A 21,890-nucleotide genomic window follows, 5' to 3' on the forward strand; every position below is an offset into this window, starting at 1 on the left:
CAAAAAGTAGGGAAGGTCGGGTTACTGGAACCACACATATATTTTTATTTGGCCTCAAGAGTGTTTGCATTTCCAACTATTTTGATCTGAGCGTTACTGGTGATGCTTATGTATCCGAAATACGCGTCTGGCGTATTAAACTTTAAGCCTGGTACCTTTGGTAACTATTTACACCGATGACACTGCTGGTGGACGTTTCTTCCTCGAGGGTACCACCAGCCCAGTAGTCAACACTTCGGTGCAATAACATTAACGGTACCAATTTTTCTGCACCAGATGGCCAAAATATGTAAAATCCAAAGCTTATATAAAAGATGAAGAGCTATAACAAAATAAGTCATTCGAAAAACTAAGGATTTTCTTATTCAAGTAACCTTAGCAGTATTTGGTACATTTTTTTTAATGAATTTGGATCATCAATGCTCTTCAACTTTGTACATAGTTGGCTTTTTATCTTTTTTGATATGAGCGTCACTGATGAGTCTTATGTAGATGAAACGCGCGTCTGGCGTACTGAATTATAAGCCTGGTACATTTGATAACTTTTTGTAAAGTCAGTTAGTCTGTCCATTGGTTTTGAAGAGTATGTTGGATTGTCGCTTGGTTTATAAAGAGGCTCTGTAGAATCTGCAAGTGATTCTTTGGATAATGAATTATCTGAAACTTAGTAGAACCTTACTACTTTACACATAACTTTCTTCTTAGCTTTTTAATACAGCATGTTCCACGCGTATACATGACAGAAATGTTAAAACTGATCATGTTTATAACCAACATCTGCTTAAAAGTTTTTTATTTGATATAAGAAGATGAGGTATAAGAAAATTCTCCATCCAAGACACAATTTGTAAAAGTAAACCATTATAAGTCAAAAGCCTTCAACCTTTGCTAAGCCAATTAATGTAACTTCATCGGTTTAAAAGGGTTTTTTTTTACGTTCGGTATATTTTTTTTTTCATTTTGTTACTTTGTATTAAAAATCTCATTGTAAATTTCTAATTTCAAATCTTTTACTTCAATTTTCTTTATCTTACATATTCTATATGTTAACTTGTACTTTTCACCTGATTCCAGAGTTCTGTACCATTGTCAATATAAACTTCGAACATATTTGAGTAGAAAGTCAATATATTGCAAAAACAATTTATCAGATTGATTCAAATGTCTTTAGATATATTTTGAACAGCATTCTTTCCTTTCGCACGACGATGAATAGAAGTCCACATGATAAATATAATAAATTCCAACAGTTCTGTAATGGTAAGGATACTAGCACCCAGAAATAACCCCATCTGTCCTCCAAGGTTTGCTACAAAATAAAATATTTCTGGTCAGTAAAATGTAAAAAGTAACATAACAAGAATGCAGAACTCCTTGAAAAATTCTATACGAAAAGTCCCTTAGCGAAAAGCAAAGTTATAAGCTAAAACACATCATAATAAACAGCTGCGCCATGAGCGCATGATACGCCCGACGTCTTGTGTGGAAGTTTAATGCAATAATCATAAATAGTTTCTGAGAAAGTTTTAAGCAATAATCATATATTGTTTTTGAGACACGGCGGGACATGTGAAACCCCCAACCCTGTAATTTTTTTACAAAAAACTAAATATCACTACAATAAAATTTTGAATCAAAACCAAAAAGTATACAGATCTTTAGATTAATATAACAAAGAAGTGTGTAAAGTTTTAAGCAATAATAATAAATTATTTTTGAGATACGGCGCGACACGTAAAAAAACCCTCCCCTGTTTAACAAAATACTCAATAACTCCAAAATAAAGTTTTGAATCATCAACAAAAGTATGCAGATCTTTAGATTAAGATAAAAAAGAAGTGTGTAAAGTTTTAAGCAATAATCATAAATTGTTTTTGAGATATGGCACAACATGTAAAAAAAACCCTCCCCCTTTTTTTACAAAATACTCAATAACTCAAAAATAAAATTTTGAATCATCACCAAAAAGTATACAGATCTTTAGATTAATATAACAAAGACATGTGTAAAGTTTTAAGACATAACCATAAATCGTTTATGAGATATGGTGCGACATGTAAAAAAAACCTCCCCCTTTTTTACAAAATACTTAATAACTCAAAAATAAAATTTTAAATCATCACCAAAAAGTATACAGATATTAAGATTAATATAACTAAGAAGTGTTTAAAGTTTTAAGCCATAATCAAGAATCGTTTTAGAGATACGGTGCGACATGTGAAAAAAACACACCCCTGTTTTAGTTACAAAGTGTCGTAACTTAAAAAGTTTAAATCTTATTTTCACCAAAAAGTATACAGATCATTTGACCATCATAAGAAACAACTATGTTAAGTTTCATGAAATTTGGATAAGTCGTTCTCAAGTTACGGTGCGACATGTTTACGCCGGACAGACAGACGGACAGACGGACAGACGGACAGACGGACGGACGGACACAGGACATTTGTATACCATAATACGTCCCGTCAAAATTTTGACGGGCGTATAAAAATGGATAACAGCTGTCATAATCTTGGCTTGGAAAAAGAGGCGAAAAATACAAAGGGACATTCAAACTCATAAGTCGAAAATAAACTAACAACACCATGTAAAAAAAGAAAAAAAGAAAAAAGACCAAAAACAAACTGCAATATTCAAACACAACATAGAAAACAAGACAGTTGGCAATTGGAAATTTGACATCATCCTTTTAGAAAAAAGTAAAATAACAAAAATACTGAACTTCGATGAAAAGTCAAAACGAAAACTCCGAAATCAAATGACAAAATTAAAAGCTTAAACATTTCAAACGTATAGAAAACAACTGTCTTTTTCCTGACTAAAAAACGTATTAAAAAAACTTTGTAAAAGATGATTTAATATCAGGGTCCCCATTTCTTTAAGTCATAACTTAATCGAGAGAAAACAACTTCATTTATTCATTTTAACCGGGTATGAAGTCCTTTGCTGCTGCCAAATGACAAGCCATATAAGGTATTGTGTAGCACCTTCTGATTCGTCGTGGATTATTTTAGAGATCAAGCAAGGAGAACCGAAAAACAAATTTCAAGTCATACGGGACTGTAAGGTATACAAAACATCTTATTATAACTTTGGTATCTTTGCTGAGATTAAAATATGCCAATAAAATTAGATTTGTTCTGTTAGGAGTTTATCTTATTTACCTAACAATGACGCAACACCGTCGTATTTAGGAACTTGTTCTGTTACTGTAGTTGACAGATCTTTCAGATATATCCGAATTCTCAGGTAGTGGCTCTGATAATCATTTCTACAATATAATTCATAACTTTCAGATTTTGAAATTTATACAATAAAAATAGACATGTTTGTTTTAGTGTATATTTTGTTGTAGGTTGATTTAAGTTTTCCAAACATGATTATAATTCCAAAAAGAATTATTCCAAACCAAAATAACAAACTAAATTACTTATTTTAATGTTACATTACATGTATATTAAAAAATTACAATTTCTGATATCACTAAGATTATATGGGGCCATTCCTAAATTATAACTCAAAAAAATAATATGCTTACATGTTCGCTACGGATGATAATACTTGGTCATACTTAATGACCCGGCATTCTGGAGGACAAACACATAATGTTGACGACAATATTTCCCCTGTAAAAGTAAGTAATGTAGGACTGAATAAATGTATGTCAAAAAAAAACATGTTTCGTTTATACATTTGTGTATGTACCCCATTCAATTGGAAGAGTCGTTTATGCTTCTTGTCAGTAAAGATATAACAGTTGTCTAGTACGTCTATATTTAATTGTTTATTTAAGTGCATGTCTAAGAATTAAAACAAAAAATGGTTTGTTCATTTCAGACTTCTATTGACTTTTCAGTTTTCGAGATTTTGTTCCTAGTAAAGACTGGTCCCCATGTCCTTAAAGATAGGTTCACACTGCTGATCAGATCAACTCGATCCACGACTAAGCTCAGCCAAATTCTTAATCGGGCTTGTTTACGACTTCTACCCGACCGCCATCCGACTGTACACGACCTTGACTCAACCATTCACGACTCCTTAATGACTCCATCACAACTCCATCCCGACAACAAACTGAATATGTATTCGATAATTCCGATCAATTCACGATCTTTGCACGATCTTTACTCGACTAGCTAGACCTAATCAACTATTCACGATCTCAGCCCGATCTCGACCATACCACATCGACCTGATCGTATATGGGTAGTAGGGATAATCGGGAATTGGTCGGGTATATACATTTTATCATAAAAACGTCCGAATATTTTATTCCTTGCCGCTTCGGAATAGGCATTAAGTGTTACCCTTGTCCGTCTGCACTCACATATGTCCAAACATGACCCTTTATAATGGTAAATATGCTAGCTGGGACATTATTGGTGTCCCATGAACACATTCTCCGTTTATTTGGTTATAGTCAGTAGAAGGTAGGAGTAAAATCATACATTTAAAATATCTACATAGAAATAAAGCAGTTGAATTTGAAGGCAAGGTGATAAGAGCTCGGAGAGACAGGTTAAGAGGCGTGAAGGAGCTTGTAGAGTGCATAAAAGACGAAGAATCTGGTGTACACATCAAAAAGCGCCGAGAAATTTAGGTGAGGCAGTGACTGACACGACGACTACTGTGTGGGCAGTTTGAGAGACTTGCACTTACTCAAGAAAGTGAAACCCAATGCTTATTAAAACTTCCTCATAGTGGACACTGATATGTTTTATTGCTCTTTTTTGGAAATGACACCACATTAGTACTTTTGTTAGATAGCAATATACATAAACTATACCATCCCAATTGTCTTGCTTTCTTACAAATAAAAGCGTACTGTTTGTCAAATATGTGCATATATATGTAATCAGTAATTTTGATAGATTTGATATCCAGTAGTTGAATGGTTAAAGATGTTTATTTTCCGTTTGCTGTATGGCAACAACCTGTATGTATTTGCCAAAAAAATATTGCACAAAGTGGGCAAAGATGACACATATTTCCACAAAATTTGACCCAAAGTAGAATTTCAATCTCCTTGAGTGATACCTTTTCTAAAACAGTTTACAACTTTACATATATCTATAAATAGATCAAGAGTGCATTTCTTTCTAACCAAAGTTTGCTAAACGTTGTGTGCCGTTTGTTATAGTTTGTTAAACATAACAAATGTAGAAACAAATGTACCAGTTGGTTAGAGGGGATTGCAATTTTGAGTAATTTTAGACAATGTATTGAGTTATGACAAGCACAAACACGTTAAGATAATGGATTTAATGTTAAAGTTAGAAAGAAATGCATCGTTTAAACTAACAAACGACGAACGACAAACTGTAGACGCATTTGCAGCGACAATTGACAATTTCTGTGTCTTTTGGTATTCTGTGAAGTGCTGTCTCATTGGCAATTGTACCACATTTTTTTTTTTTATGCTACAAACATTTCTGGGCAAACAAAAATACGGACAGACAAAACAGAAAATAGCCCATAAAACAGAAAAAATATAATCTTGATGTTTTTATAACCCAACTTTGAAAGATAACTTAGCCATCAGCAGTCTAACAATGAATTTTATTGCACAATTACTCTAATATTTGAAAAATCCGCCGTGCCAAAATTGCCGGATTATCTTCCCTTCCGGAGCTTCTGAGATCATCCAAGGTTTTATTGCGGTTTTATTGGGTTACGTGTGTTGCTAGGTTTTTAGTTTTCTATGTTATGTGGACGGCTGTTTGTCTTCTCGTCGGTTTCCGTTTTTCGCTATGGCTGTGTCGGTTTGTTTTCGACCTCTGAGTTTGATTGTTTCTTATTGTGTGTTTTGTCTCTCTTTTAAAATGTTACCTTTCCTTGTAAAAGTAAAGACACGTGTTGTACATGGAGGAATATTTGTACAGTTAAAAATAATGTTGCCAATATATATTTGCGGAAGCATAGTTATGAGAGTTAATCATATCTGCACACACTTTTAGACAATCGTGTAGCAGTCATGTGTTCTCGTGTATGGTCGAGTAGAGATCGAAGAGTGGTCGAATGTGGTCGCGAAGGGATCGGGTATTGGTCGAGTTGGTCTGGGATGATATAAATATACAAGTCGCAGTGATCTGGAAGCGATCGGGCATTGGTCGAGTTAATCTGCAAATGATCGTACATTAGTCGAGCAAAGATCGAGAAGATCGAGTTCTGATTGTTTTTTTTTATATTGTATTCCGACCGAACTCGATCTCTACACGATCCTTTCCTGATCAATTCGATCGCTTCTCGACGAATTCTCAATCTCTTCTCAAGTGACTTGCTTCTCGATCCTTACTCGACTGTTTTTGAAAAAAAACTCTCGGGTAGAAAGTCAGATCGATGACGAGCAAGGTAGACTATTCCGAACATTCTTGTGGATTGAGTCAAACCTGTCTCCCGATCACGTTATTTGTCTTGATCGGGCTTGATCGAGTTGATCTGATCGACAGAGTCCTAGCATATCCCCAGTTCCACTATGCCACGATCGCACCACGCTCACCCCTATCTAAAATAAATTCAGATCTTGGTGAGGTCGTGGTATGAGCGGCATGGAAATGTAAATTTTCGTTGCTTTCACGATGCTACTATGTCCTCAATACGATTTTACAACGATCCCGCTACGATTGTACCACGTTCTCACCGCGCTTATTCTGCGATTTCACTACGCTTATGAAGATCTTTCTACGCTCATCACGTTCTCACAACCACCATACTACGAGTTATCCGATTGTAACACGATCTTACCACGCTTCTACTGCGATTATAGCACGTTCTTACCACGATTTTACTACGTGCATACCTATCTTACTACGTTCTCAGAAATAACGTCAACATCGTGTTCAATTTCAATACAGTTCGATTCCTACTATTTCTGATTAATACGTAGATTTCTCTGAAACAATACAGTCATGCCACCAAAATCTACTAGAACACGTGTGCGTGATGGTAGGGGTTGATGTAGAGGCAGAGGGAGCTCCAGCAGGAATGTCAGACCGACCAATTTAACCTAAATTACAACCTATTGCTGGTCCATCAAGCTCAAATGACGATATTTTAGTGAACGATAGCAAAGATGACACATATGTATGAATATAAAAAAAAATGTGGTATAATTGTCAATGAGACAACTCTCCACAAAAGACCAAATTGATACAGAAATTAACAAATATAGATCACCGTAGGGCCTTCAACAATGAGCAAAACCCATACCGCATATATAGTCAGCTATAAAAGGCCCCGAAATGAAGCATGGGTGAGCCGATAGAGAAAATGGACAAGAAGTCATAATTACATACAGACAAACGAAAACTGGAGATAATTAATATATTTTATATGTCAAAATGACAATGAGAATGATGGTCGCAGTGGGAACGAAGTCAGGTCGTAAGAAGAGCGTGATGATGGCGACAAGGGCGTGCTTAAATCATACTATGGTCTTGAACAGCGTGTTTAAACTTGGTATAGCCGTAGTGGAAGCGTAGTTGGGTCGAGGTGAGAATGTGATGATCGTAGTGAGGTCGAAATAACGTCGTTGTGAGATTGTAGCGCAGTCTCTCTGAATAGAATCACGCTTTCGCTACGATGATACAGCGTCCTTTGGGGTCTTACTACGACCTTAGTGCGCTCTCACTACGCTTCTACTACGATCTGATTCCGACACGACCACACCACGATTGTTTTGAACATGTTCAAAGTTGGCCACGCTCATCATCATCTTGATACGACGTTACTGCGATCTACAAGATCGTACTACGATCGTCAAAATTATGATTTTTTTCCCAGATCGTAGTGCAATCGTGGCCTAGTGGCACTGCGGTAATACATAGCAAGGTATCAAAACTCAGTATTGACGAACCATTTTTTGCTCAATCACATTTTATCTCAACAAAAAATGTAACTTATTTTTCGGAAAATTAAAAACAAAATTAAAATTTGTCATTATTATTGTTTAGAGCATAACCTCAACTTAAATTTCATGGAATCCATGTTCAGTATGCGTGGTGATTATGTCCGAATTGTGAAACAAAACATGACCACTGAAACCATAGCATTACCATACTGGGTAGCAATATATCGTTTTATACAAAAAAAACTTACCGTATAGTTCTGCGGCACAAGTATTGGCATTGTAATCCTTCACGCAATATGTTTCATTTCCTAATAAGGAAAAAAAAATGTCAACTTCCGGTTATAAAACATTTCCAAGAGACCTAATTCAAAATGTAGTACGAAATAAGGTTACAAATAAGGAAAAAATACGTTACAAATAAGGAAAGAATAAGGTCAGCTAGGTAAAAGAACCATTGCACATGTATATCGTATATCGGGTCATGTTTGCGTCCTTCGAGTTTTATTTTGTTTTCAGCGAGCGGTATGCATTTTGAAGCAACATTATCTGTCTGTGAACATTTCACTGTCGACTAGATTGTTGTGTACTGTGTCAAGATTTAACGTTCCCTTCATAGATTCAACTTGCGATCAAAAGTCGACAAATGTTAGTACGTTGATTACGTACAGTGGTCATACTCTATACGTTTATATTTTTCACAAAAAAAATTTTGAACGTTAAGCAACCAAAAATCAAAAACAAACCTATTAAAACAAAAATAGTACTTGTTACTTCTAAGTGTTTAACCAGAAAAAAATAAGTATAAAAATTATTAAAACTATCGATATAATTTAAGAAAACTTAAACAACTTTAATAGGTCCCATGTGTTTGTACTTTTGTTTTATTTCCTATTTTGCTAATTTTTCAAAATATATCTATAACAAACTTTCTTTTGTTAAGTATTTTGTTTCTTATTCTCAAAATGAATTTGTAAAAATAGACAATTTAGAAGAAAATAAATTGGACATATGTTTGACAAATATTGATAATTATTCATACTTTAATTATACATGCTCTATATTTTGAATTAAAGAAAGAGTGTATGCAATAAGGCCTATTGTCACAATTTGCCTTTCAAAATCTAATGCATTCTGGGTAATATTTTCAAAAATGTACACCGAAACGTCGTGATTGGTTGAAAACGTCCAAAACAATGGAAATTCAACCAATGTCGTGACGTTATTTTCATTTTGGGGTACGAACAATGAAATTACCCATCGTCCTTTAGATTCTGAAACGGCCAATTGCGTAGATTGTTACAACATAGGTATACGAAAATCAAAGTGTCAGCTTGGTTGACAAGACAAAATTATGAGTGACCAATTAAAATCACGTGGTCAGTTAAACAATCATGTAACGAGACTTTTCATTGGTAAAACGAAGAAAATATGGGATCTCTAAGCACGTGAGCAACGACCTTTTTAAGCTAGTATTTTGGGCTATTCGTCAGTTGCCATGATATTTCGGTTGTAATAAAATATAGTTATTTTGAAATTCTTCGTTTTTACTAGGTAATTCATATTTAATATTTTAAAGCATTCTTTTTATGAAAATTACATTTTACATTTACTTTTTAATTTAGTTTTATTTATTTAAAATGAGAGTTTTTAATTTATTACATTGCGATTAACATAGATGATTTTTAAGTGAAAATATGCAGTAAACAATAATTCCGTAAATGTTATTTAGTTCATTAATATTCATTATTCCATGCAAATTTGTATACATGAGATTTGTGAATTTGATGCACGATTTATTTGTAGTAAAGTATAATTCTGTTATTTGCTTATATTTGATATTGAACAAGTTTAGAGAAATCATTGTTTGTCGCTTTAGTTTACAGAACATAAAGAAAATATTTGTGGTTTCATGTATATTATGAAATCGTACCGATGCAGGATTGATCTCTAGAACAGAAATATGTACGTATTACGTTATACAAAGGAAACATTTTATATATTTATTACAGCTTGACAATAATATCCAGTGGCGGATCCAGGGGGGGGGCGGTTCCGGGGGTTGGAACCCCCCTTTTTTTGGCCGATCAATGCATTGGAATGGGAGCATATAGTTGGAACCCCCCCCCCCCCCTTTTACTCTGTGTTGGGAACCCCCCCTTTTTAAAATGGATGGATCCGCCACTGATATCTATGTATGATTAACTATATATTGTGAAATATATTGTAAGCATTTATTTGAAATTGTTATTATAAGAGTTGCCATGAGATTTCAATTGTAATAAAATATAGTTATTTTGGAATTTTTCGTTTTTACCAGGCCAGCTAAAGTGCAGACGACATAGGCTGAAAGTCAAGTACGACACTTGTGCATATTGTATTACACTATGAAAGGTCAAGGTATGATGAGGACCTTTTTTTTCTCATTTTCTTAGAATTTGTAATCTTCAAAGTTGAAGCCTATCCAAAATGTGAAATGATTTGTAGCTATATATAGTATCTGGTCATCTTTATAATGTACTTAGGTTTGTACAGACTATGACCTAAAAAGACTATGCGGTATGGGCCTTGCTCATTTTTGAAGGCCGTACGGTGACCTATAGTTGTTAATCTTTGTGTCATTTTGTTCACTTGTGGAGAGTTGTCTCATTGGCAATCAATCCACACAATTTTTTTTTTATATGAACGACGAAAAGTGAAAAAAAATCTACATCTTTGTAATGATTTGTGAATTGTTTTACACTGGTCATTTTGGGGGCCCTTTATAGCTTGCTGTTCATTGTAGCCAAAGCTCCTTGTTGAAGCCTTGAAGACCGTACTTTGACCTATAATGGTTTGATTTTACAAATTGTGACTTGGATGGAGAGTTGTATCATTGGCACTCATATCACATCTTCTTATATCTGTTTGAAAAGAAAATTGACATCACTGAGCACCAACGTACACAATCCTTAAGTTTTCAATCCTCTCCTTTACTCTTAGATGTCTTCCATTATATGAAATATCATGATGGTTTCCGTTGGTTCTCCATATTCTTAATAAACTTTCATTAAAGTCCTTTTGCGGGCGGTTATTTGCCCTTCAATTATGAACATCGTAGTGATACCAGATTGACGATTTAGTATGCACATTTCTTTAATATAAGATACATGAGTGGCGTCCAATCAAAACAGTTTGGATGATGCTTCAACAACGTACATTTGTAGTTATAAAGGGCTTTGATGAATCAAAAAAATGATCTATTCCTGGAGGTAGGGAATTATAAGAGTTTCAACGCTTTGAATAAAAAACTCGACAAGTTATCTTATAAAAAAAGGCACTTAATAAATATATGTGTTTCCCAAAAGGGCCCATACCGAACTTACTCCATAAAAGAAAATAACCGCATCATGTCTATTCATTTCAACACAGGGGCGCTGAAAACAACGTACAGTGATGATATTCTCTGGGACAATGTGTATAAAATAAGCTCTTTGTTATCTTATGATATAATTTCACCGTGTAGAACGCCACATGAGGGGTGTCGGCTTTGTTTGACATGGGGTGGCAATTTTGAAGCGACGAAAAAGTAACAAGGTAAGTTCAAGCATCAAAATTTCTTATTTTTAGAAATCTCAGTACCATATAATGTATTGCACGGAAGGAACCGCAACATGATCTATTTCCTGAAGGCAGAAGCAGTCGTTTTCAGTGCTCAGTTTTCTCAAACACCTCGCCCTAGTTTTCCGTGTTGCAGATTTTGAGGCTTTATATGCTAATTTCTGTATAAAAACTACTTTAAACAACTACCCTCCGTTTCATTTATATAGAATTGTATTCTTCTCATTGACTTATACCTAATACCACTTTCTTAGTTAAAATTAATTGATTTTAAAACTGTTATTCAACAAAATATGAAGTGTCGCTCGGGGTGTCAGATTTTGCATCGCAAGGGGTAGAGGCTTGTAAAAAAAAAGAATAAATTTTCTTATAAATCGATCTCTATCTGATACTTTTTTATTCAAACACACCTACACTGTTATAATGACAAATTACAAACTTAAGGTATGTCATTTGGTCAATATTTTAGTCTTTTAAGTAATGTGCATTTTTATTGATAAACATAGCAAATAAATCCTCAAAGTAGAAAACAAATGGATATGAATAGAAGTGTAATGTTGTTTGTTTTATATTATACCTTTGAAATACAAACATGACCACTGCCCTTTCCTCGATCTTGATATCTATATCATTAACGAGAAGCTCAATACAAAAATTTACAATGAAAGAGATGATTTTTCATTTCCTATTGTTAATTATCCATTTTTAGATGGTGACGTTCTCTTGTCACCATCTTATGGTGTTTATATATCTCAACTTGTTCGATTCTCTCGTGTATGTAACAACGTATTAGATTTTAGCGAGAGAAATTTATGTATTACTGAAAATTATTACACCAGGGTTTCCGATATCAGAAACTGGTCAAAAAATTTACTAAATTTAATCACCGATATAAGGAAATAATTCGTAAATATAACTCAACATGCAGACATCTTATACGTTCAGGTATTTCACATCCAATTTTTTATGGAAATATTCTTTATAAAGCACAAACATGTCAGTATTCTCCTCAGAAACTAACAAAACCTTTAAATAGACTTATTGAAAAGTGATATAGTTGCGATACTGTTGTCAGGTCATTAAAGATTTCATTCATTTTGGCTTTAATATTGATTCACTTATAGGGTCTTTGCATCGGAACTAAACACATTTATTTCTAATGGGAGGGATTGTGCCGGATATTCATATGATGCAGACATAATCTTTCAATCAGTTTAATTGAGGTCTGGAGCTGGCATGTCAGTTGACTGCTAGAAGTCTGTTGTTATTTATGTATTATTGTCATTTTATTTATTTTCTTTTGTTACATCTTTTGAAATCCGACTCGGACTTCTCTACAACTGAATTTTAATGTGCGTATTGTTATGCGTTTACTTTTCTTCATTGGCTAAAGGTATAGGGGGGGTTAAGATCTCATTAACATGTTTAACCCCGCCGCAATTTTGCGCCTGTCCCAAGTCAGGAGCCTCTGGCCTTTGTTAGACTTGTATGATTTAAAATTTTAGTTTCTTGTGTATAATTCGGAGTTAAGTATGACGTCCACTATCACTGTACTAGTATGTATATTTTAGGGGCCAACTGAAGGACACCTACGGGTGCGGGAATTCTCGCTACATTGAAGACCCATTGGTTGCCTTCGGCTGTTGTCTGCTCTATGGTCGGGTGGTTGTCGCTTTGACATATTCACCATTTCTTTTCTCAATTTTATATTGACAAATGGACGTAAGAATATGAAAATTACACGTATGAATGATGAAGGGTGTACCCGATTAACTATCAAATCACTAATGATTTATATTGAGTTGAATACAAATACACTTAATTAAATGCTATGAACAGATTTATCTTTAATCTTTCCATGATTTTTTGTCTTCAATTTCGTAAATGCAAATCTAAATGATTATTTAGTAACTGTATCAGTTTATTTTCACAAACTGATCGACGCCAAAATAGATTAGATTAATTGTTGATTAGACATTATATAAATGCATAAACGTATGTATCTTTTAAAAAAATGGAACGAGAAGGATTTGAAATAGACCACGAAGAGGAGGTTGGCGAACAGTTTGTGTTTTACCATGATAGTGACTTAAAAGAAAAAGAAATCGTTTACCAGCTTGAAAACTAAATATTTTAAACCATTTTTTACTATTTTGTCATGGTAAAGAAGATGTGAATAAAATCAAAAGCATATGTTTTATAAGACCAAAATCAGGCAAAATGAAAAATCCTTGTTTTGTCATGGTAAAGTAGATGTGTTTGAAATAGAATGCACATATGCAGACTAATTTACATGCAAATATGCATTTTTTATGACAAGCCTCTACCCTTTACGACGCATAATCTAACACCCCGAGCGAAACTTTATATTTTAACAGTTTTAAAACCAATTAATTTTAACTAAGAAAGTGATATTTGGTATAAGTCAATGAGAGGAATACAATTCTAAATAAATGATACGGAGGGTAGTTGTGTAAAATAGTTTTATACCAAAATTAGCATATAAAGCCTCAAAATCTGCAACGCGGAAAACTAGGGCGAGGTGTTTGAGAAAACTGAGCACTGAAAACGACTGCTTCCGCTTTCAGAAAATAGATTATGTTGAGGTTCCTTCCGTGCAATTCATTATATGGTACTGAGAGTTCTAAAAATAAGAAATTTTGATGCTTGAACTTACCTTGTTACATTTTCGTCGCTTCAAAATTGCCACCCCATGTCAAACAAAGCCGACACCCCGCATGTGGCGTTCTACACGGTGTAAGTTGGTTAGTTCAGAAAATGTTTTCTCATTACGATTTACCGTATTTTTCCTTTTATAATGCATTAATTTAGTAACTACTAATAGTACCTGTTGGAGAAGGATTCATCGTGCAACTACACCGTTTCATCAACATTTCGTTATAACATTTACGTTTGCAATCAACAAAGCTGTAATTGGCGTCGTCTATACAAATCTGATTTCCATACGCTATGTATGGACTTGGTAAAGATTTATACTGTAATATATAACTTATTTCTTAATAAATTTGACACACATGTGTCTTTAAAAATTTAAATATAAATTGAATAATTCATTGTTGAAAAATGAGGTTATGTGTCAATATTTTTATTAAAAGTAAATACAACGATCACTTTTCATTTGTGCAACTTCCAATCAAGGACCGAAGCTCATAAACGCAGGACTTCGGGAAAGTTCGAAGAGCTGACATAATTTATGACAATGCAACTCATTAATTCAGTTAAACAAAGGAGGTTACATATAAAGGAGGTTATATGTAACCTCCTTATTTGAACCTTCCTTTTAAAGAATTTGTAAAGAGAGCCGTGGTGTAGTGGTTAGTGCATCGGACTACTTACACAAGGTTCCTGGTTCGATTCCCGTCCACAATGAAAATTTTTGGGACTAAATTTTCGGCTCTCCCTTTACACCATTTGCGAGTATGGTTTCGAGGAAACGATGATAGTCCGTCGGAAGGGGACGATAAATGGATGACTCGTGTTAAGAGAGAGACATATCTCTTTGCACGTTAAAGACACCCTTGTAAATTTCGAAAAGTGGAAAGGGATTCATATAAGTTGCAAAACTTGTTTTCTAATCCACTATAAATATATATGTTTAAACTAAAATAAATGTTTGCCAGTGGCCTTTAATTGGTCGGTAGTGGTCATATGAAAAAAAAAAAACATTTTTTGTATTTCAGATGGTTCAAATTGTAAACCTTATAAATCAAAATGGAAGGGTTTTGATCATATTGTCAGAAATGTAATTTCATCAACTATACCACACTGAAGCAATGATTTAAAAGTATAGATCTATAGTTTGACTCAAACTTAAATATCGAATACTGACCTCTCTCCTGTGAATTTCTATAAATGTTTCAGTGCCATTTCTCACAGTTCTACCATCCCTCGCCATATTTGGATCTTCTTGAGGATCATGAATGGCAATCTGATCAAAACAGACATAAATATTCTTTTGATAATATGAGGAACAGCGGAGCATTGCGCATCAACATTCTGTTTTCCTTGTGTATTTCAAATGAAAAAATCTAAAATCTGCCCTCGCATAAAATAGAATTTTATAGGGCTTGGTTTTTTTTTTTTTTTTTTTTTTTTTTTTAAATGAACCGATTATCATAATTCTTCATATCTTATATAACCTAATTTGTCTATTGGTTTGAGAAATCAATTCCATTGTGTTTTTCGTCTAAATAAAAGCATCTATATAAAGTTAAATTTTCTGGATTAACAGTTACCAACAACTCATCCATTGCTCTTTCAGTCTGTTAACAATCATTTCATCTGTATACTTTAGTAGGATTAAAGTTGTTCGTCGTAAATTGAGATTGAGATCATTGTCCTGTTGATGTGTTCCTCAATTTAAACACAATTTAATGGTTTACGTTTCAAACTCCTGGTCTATGACGTCAATCGTTCTATGTTTTTACGCTGCAAAGGTTTTTTTGTTTGTCTATTGAAGCTGACGGTTATAAGATATTGATTTAATGTCCGTGGACTTGTAGAATTCGTCTGATATATATTTTTACTTTGTAAGTAATGAAAATCTACTTGTTTTAATTTGTAGTGTGGCGCCTAGATTGTTTTTTTTTTTTTTTTTTTTTTAATTATTTAGAAGATTGTATCTTAAATTTTACTTCAAAGAACTTTTGAATTATAATTTTCCAACGTTGCTGAAATAAATTGTTGACTTTTTCAATATAAAGGTAATCAAAAACATTATAATATACTAAGTAGTAAATACAGATAAATTGTATGTGTAATACAATTAATGGCAAGCGTGCTGTAACAGCCACCCGTGATGATATCGATATCAGCACGGTTGCAAAAGCTTTATCACACCTTTAATCTGTATGACGTCACGTCATCGATTGCAGTCACTGTTGCAAATGCTTTATCAAAACCCTAATCTGTATGACGTCATGTCAAACCTTCTTATCTGTATGACGTCATGTCACATAAAAAAACATCTACTTCAGGTATATGTTTATAATAAAGTGTATATGATATGGCTTTTTCAATATCACAGATCGTATCAACCATCAACCAATATAATCCCTCGAGCAAAGCTTTTGGATTTTATTGGTGTCTCGGGTTGATACGGATGCGATATTGAAAACGCCATATGATATTCTCTATTTACACCTGATCATTTATTTTCTTTGTTACAAAAATGTTTTGTTTAGAAGTAAGTAAACGTTTATATTTGAAATAACAAATTGCAAATATATGTTGCAATTTAACTCAGCATATTTCAAACATTGACATTAAACAGTTTGATAAAACATGCCTTTAGTCGAATTATCTCATCCATAATTCCTAAAGTTCTGTGGCACAGTATCTATGATATCATTTTATTCTACATACCTGCAGTTCTGTAGATGTTGTTTCAAGAAACAAACCAGACGATATTCCATATTGACTTGTCAAAAACGTTCCATTGACATTAAATCTTCTACATGCACATCCACACATATAAGCAGTCTCATAAAAGTAAAAATCTGTATATTCTAGCACTGGTATTTCCGAGTGACCCACAAAAGATTGATCGAAATACAATGATACGCTGTTAAAATCCATTGGATTCTTGGTACACACTGTTACGACCGGAAACGCAAGTTGTTGATCAAAACGAAGGTACGTTGAAGAAAGTGATGGATAACTGTAATAGTTCATTAGCTGAGTAACAATAATATAGATGAGAACGGTAGCACACACTAGCCAAACTACTGCCCAGACTGCACTGCAAAATGTGTTAAAGCCAAATAAAAAAATATGTGTGTTTCCTATTACGGTACTCATCCTATTATTTAGCTTTAAAATGGGTTACCCTGAAGTTGTTTTGTCATTTTTTAATAAGCACTGTTAAAGTCAGAATGTCCCTCCTCTCAATGTAAAAAAAAGAAGGTTAAAATGAAAAAAAGAAATCCCTACCTATAAAAGGCCCCGATAAGACAATGTAAAACAATTCAAACGAGAAAACTAACGGCCTTATTTATGTAAAAAAAATGAACAAAAACCAAACATGTAACACATGAGCAAACGACAACCACTGAATTACAGGCTCCTGACTTGGGACAGGCACATACATAAATAATATGGCGGGGTTAAATATGTTAGCGGGATCCCAACCCTCCTCCTAACCTGGGACAGTGGTATAACAGTACAACATAAGAACGCACTATAAAAATCAGTTGAAAAAGGCTTAACTCATCAGATGGACAAAAATACAAGTGGACGTGAATACAAGTGGATGATTATTTGCAAAAGACGGATCATTTTTTTTTTTCAAATTTTGTTTTATTTTGATGTTGTGTAGATTGATTGCTAAAAGAAATTGAGATGAAATTCATTTCACTTCATATTGGGATATTAACAAAAAAAATCGAAAATTTTATATTTATATTATATACATTTTTAAAAACACACAATTTTTAGATTTAAGTAATATACTGTGAATTCATGTATTTTCGTGGATTGAGGAAAACTTACATGTTCGTGGTTATTTTATCAATTGGTTTTGACGAAGTCTGCATACAAGCCTATAGAAAATTTGATATTCGTTGAACATTTAATTTCTTTGTTATGCCGTACCCACGAAATCCACGAAAATTAGTATCCAACGAATAATAATGAATCCACAGTACTAGTCAATAAAATTACATATTATTATCATCCCAAAATCACGCATTTTGTCAAATAAGCTTGGTTCCTTTTTAAAACTGTTTATTGAACTTAAGACAGGGGACTTTGGGAATATTTACTTGATAATGATCTTTTTGATATTGTTTGTTTTCAGTTTGTTGTGTAATTTTACATGCAATGAATGTAATTGGAAAGAATTACGTAAATAAAGGTTTTCAAGATTTTGAAGATAATCTTGCTCATCAGTCGATTTTCTTGCAATGTGCTTTATATAATTGGAACAAACATTTTAAATTATGAGATATGCTGTCTTGAAAAATAATGATCTCTTTTCGAAGAATAACTACTTGTGTCTCTAGTGTAATGACAATAAAGATTTGAATTGAATTGAATTGAATTGATTTACCCAAGATTTTGATGATATATCAATCTTGCTCAATCATTCGATTTTATTGCAATGTGTATTAAATAATAAAATATTTATAGGATCTGAAATACTTTGTGAATTATCCTGATTCGATGAATTATATAATTGATTGTGTCTTAATTTAATATCCCTATTTCGGGTGTTTTTAATGGAACGTTGTAATAGTCTAACAATGGATTTCTACCAATCCCGAGATATTCTATAAAATTTTCAATCAACTGGTTTTAATACTATATATCTTTATTTTTCAGATATATAGTATTTAACAAGTTGATTGAAAGTTTTAAAGAAATGGTTAAATACTACATTTAGCTCATATAGTAACGTATCTTATATATCTGACTGTATAAAGGGAGGAAAATATACCAAGGCAAAAATAAAACAACTCATGTCAAAGAAAGCCAGGACCACAACGAAATATGATAATAGAACAATTCCAAGAACAACTCTGAAAACCTAAGTTCTAGCAAACCCAGACATTACGGTGACCTATTGTTGCTCAACTCCACGTCATATGGATCCTAGTAGACAGCTGTCTCGTTTGTAATTATACAATATAAAAAAGAAGATGTGGTATGATTGCAAATGCGACAACTCTCCAAAAGAGACCAAAATGACACAGAAATTAACAACTATAGGTCACCATACGGCCTTCAACAACGAGCAAAGCCCAAACCGCATAGTCAGCTATAAAAGGCTAACTAACGGCCTTATTTATATAAAAAATGAACGAATTATGTAACACATAAACAAACGACAATCACTGAATTAAAACCTCTTCACTGCTATACTTTTATCTTGGATCTCAATGATCTTCAACTTAGTACTGTATTTGGCCTTTGAACCTTCTTGGATTCGAGCGTCACTGATGAGTATTTAGTAGACGAAACGCGCGTCTGGCGTAAATACAAAATTTAATCCTGGTATCTATGATAAGTTTATTTAAATTAAATAAGTGTATCTCAAAGAGGATAATTCCAAAGAGGCCATCTCATAATACGTACAACTTCTTACTGATAGGTACATGTCATTTGCAATATATGGAACAAGAGCGTCCTACTATTCTAGACCAACCGTGTTCAACTCCCATTCCCCGACTAGCTGTCAGATTTCGTAACTAAGGATATGTAAGATATATCTAACATTCAAAAAATGAAATATGTGAGAATGATTGCTCATTTGACCACAACTTTAGCTAGCTGCAAAAGAGAGACGAAAGATACCAGAGGGACATTCAAACTTGAAAAGTCAAAAATAAACTGACAACGCCAGGGCTATAAAAAGAAGGACCAACAGACAAATAATAGTACATAAAAACACCATAAAAAACTCAGAAACAAGAACCCAACCTGGTGATATCAGGTGCTCAGTAAGGATTGGCAGATCCTGCCTAACATGTGGCACCCGTCGTGTTACTCATGTTAGTACAAACACGGTTATAAGTAGTTGCAAAGGAGGTCAAATGTCACACCATTGACAAAAAAGTTCTTATGGTTCTCTTTTGACGAAATGTCAATTTCTGACACAATTTCGTTACTGCAAATAAAGTCTTGATGAATTTTTCAAGCTTTAATATTAAAGGGCAGGAATACATCCACAGGCATTTGGGAATATGATGCAGATAATTTTTGTTGTTGATTAAAATATTCAATTTTCTACATTTATAATACATATCTATAACTTCTGTGAATGTCTCACCTAGTTTCAAGTGATTTAAACGGCTCAGAGAAAAACTCCAATTTTACTATCCATACTAAGAAACAAAAAAATAAATTAAAAAAAAAATGTATCTGCATTATATACACAAGAGCTTGTGATTACAACCATGATAGGTAAAGTACAATTATTAATGTAAGTTTCACGACAATAATAACTTTTGAATTTGTATATAATCTGACTGCACGGTTCATATGCACGATAACAGCATACAATTCTATTTTCTTTTCTTATGTTGAATTTAAATTTTTGAAATAAAATGCATAAAATCAAATTAAACAATTCGTGGTTTCAAAATCTAAAAGACTAAGGGTAATTTCAATTGGTACCCCAAAATGAGAATAACGTCACGTCATTTGCAAAACGGTGAAAGCCAATGACGATGTATTGGTGTACGATTTTGAAAGTATTACCCATACTGTATTAGATTCTAAAACAGCGAATTGGTACCTTCGAACTACACGTCCTGGATATTTCTTATCAAACGTCATTTTGTTTAAACCATGAAATCCTGTGGTTTCTGTGAAATTTGTCCACAAACTTGGTCCGGAATCTTCTTTTTTCTCCATTTTCGAAGTGGTTAGTTCAATAAATGAATTCACGTAAAAGAGTATTTATCTATCCGCTCGTAAATAGTACGCTGCATGATGTCGGTCCCTTCACAAAGTAAGTTCCGAGCCGAATGCAATCATCGAACCTAATTAATCAACTTTTCCTCTTTGAATTTTGAGAACAATATGAAGCTTTCAGACATTATTTATTTATGATTTATGATCATAATAAGGGATAATTATCAAGATACAACAGAAAATTTTAGACAATTAAATATTAATTAATTGAAAGTTTATTGACCGGCTTTTGAATCTATTGGGACTGGTATTCTAATCATTCATTTGTATATCAGTAATACATAATAATTATTGATCAAATAAGAGAAAATCAATGAAAATTATTTTAGTTCACCAACAAAGGAAGGGCGAAAGATACCAGAGGGGCAGTCAAACTCATAGATGGAAATAAGCTGACAACGCCATGGCTAAAAAAGAAAATAACAAACAGACAAATAGTAGTACACAAGACACAACATAGATAACTAAAGACTAAGCAACACGAACCCCACCACAATCTTGGGGTGATTTCATGTGCTCTGAAAGGGTAGGTATATATTTTACTCCACATGTGGCAAAATAGCCTCGTCCGACAAACCATGCCTTCAAGCCAAAATCCTTACATAGAAAGCAGAAGATAAAAACAACTTTATGGCAATTTTATAGACTTTATCAGCATAATTTTTGTTTATTAATTTAGTTGGTATTGGCTTTGAACTAGCTGTCAGTACAATTGTTGTGAATATTCTCAACTCTGTACTTGGTGTCTTTTTGTTTTTGTTTAGATGTACAGTAAAACCTGGCTAAACCAAATCCTGCGTAAACCGAAAACCTGTATAAACCAAACTTATTCTTAAGCACCGTCATATCAAATTTCAAAATTGTCAACCTGATTAAACCGAACATCGGCCAAAACCGAACAAAATCATAAGTCCCGAAGAGGTTCTGTTTAAACAGGTTTCACTGTACAAGTACCCGGCAAGGTCAACTATGTATTTTGTTAGAAGTGTTTCTATTTATATCCATC

The 21,890-nt window shown here is 33.4% G+C and overlaps 1 protein-coding gene across 1 annotated transcript; it reads right to left on the reverse strand.

The window, feature by feature from the left end:
- Window positions 1–1,149: 1,149 nt before the first annotated feature.
- LOC139492540 (acid-sensing ion channel 4-A-like) lies at window positions 1,150–20,946 on the reverse strand. Its single transcript, XM_071280703.1, has 8 exons — window positions 20,706–20,946; window positions 16,835–17,210; window positions 15,300–15,398; window positions 14,298–14,445; window positions 8,101–8,160; window positions 3,542–3,629; window positions 3,168–3,274; window positions 1,150–1,309 (listed from the first exon to the last, which is right to left on the reverse strand). The coding sequence occupies exons 1-8, from the start codon at window positions 20,822–20,824 to the stop codon at window positions 1,158–1,160; spliced, it is 1,149 nt and encodes a 382-aa protein (XP_071136804.1). The 5' UTR covers window positions 20,825–20,946; the 3' UTR covers window positions 1,150–1,157.
- Window positions 20,947–21,890: the final 944 nt, after the last annotated feature.

The sequence above is a fragment of the Mytilus edulis genome, chromosome 10, assembly GCF_963676685.1.
Source record: "Mytilus edulis chromosome 10, xbMytEdul2.2, whole genome shotgun sequence".
Taxonomy (NCBI): Eukaryota; Metazoa; Mollusca; class Bivalvia; order Mytilida; family Mytilidae; genus Mytilus; species Mytilus edulis.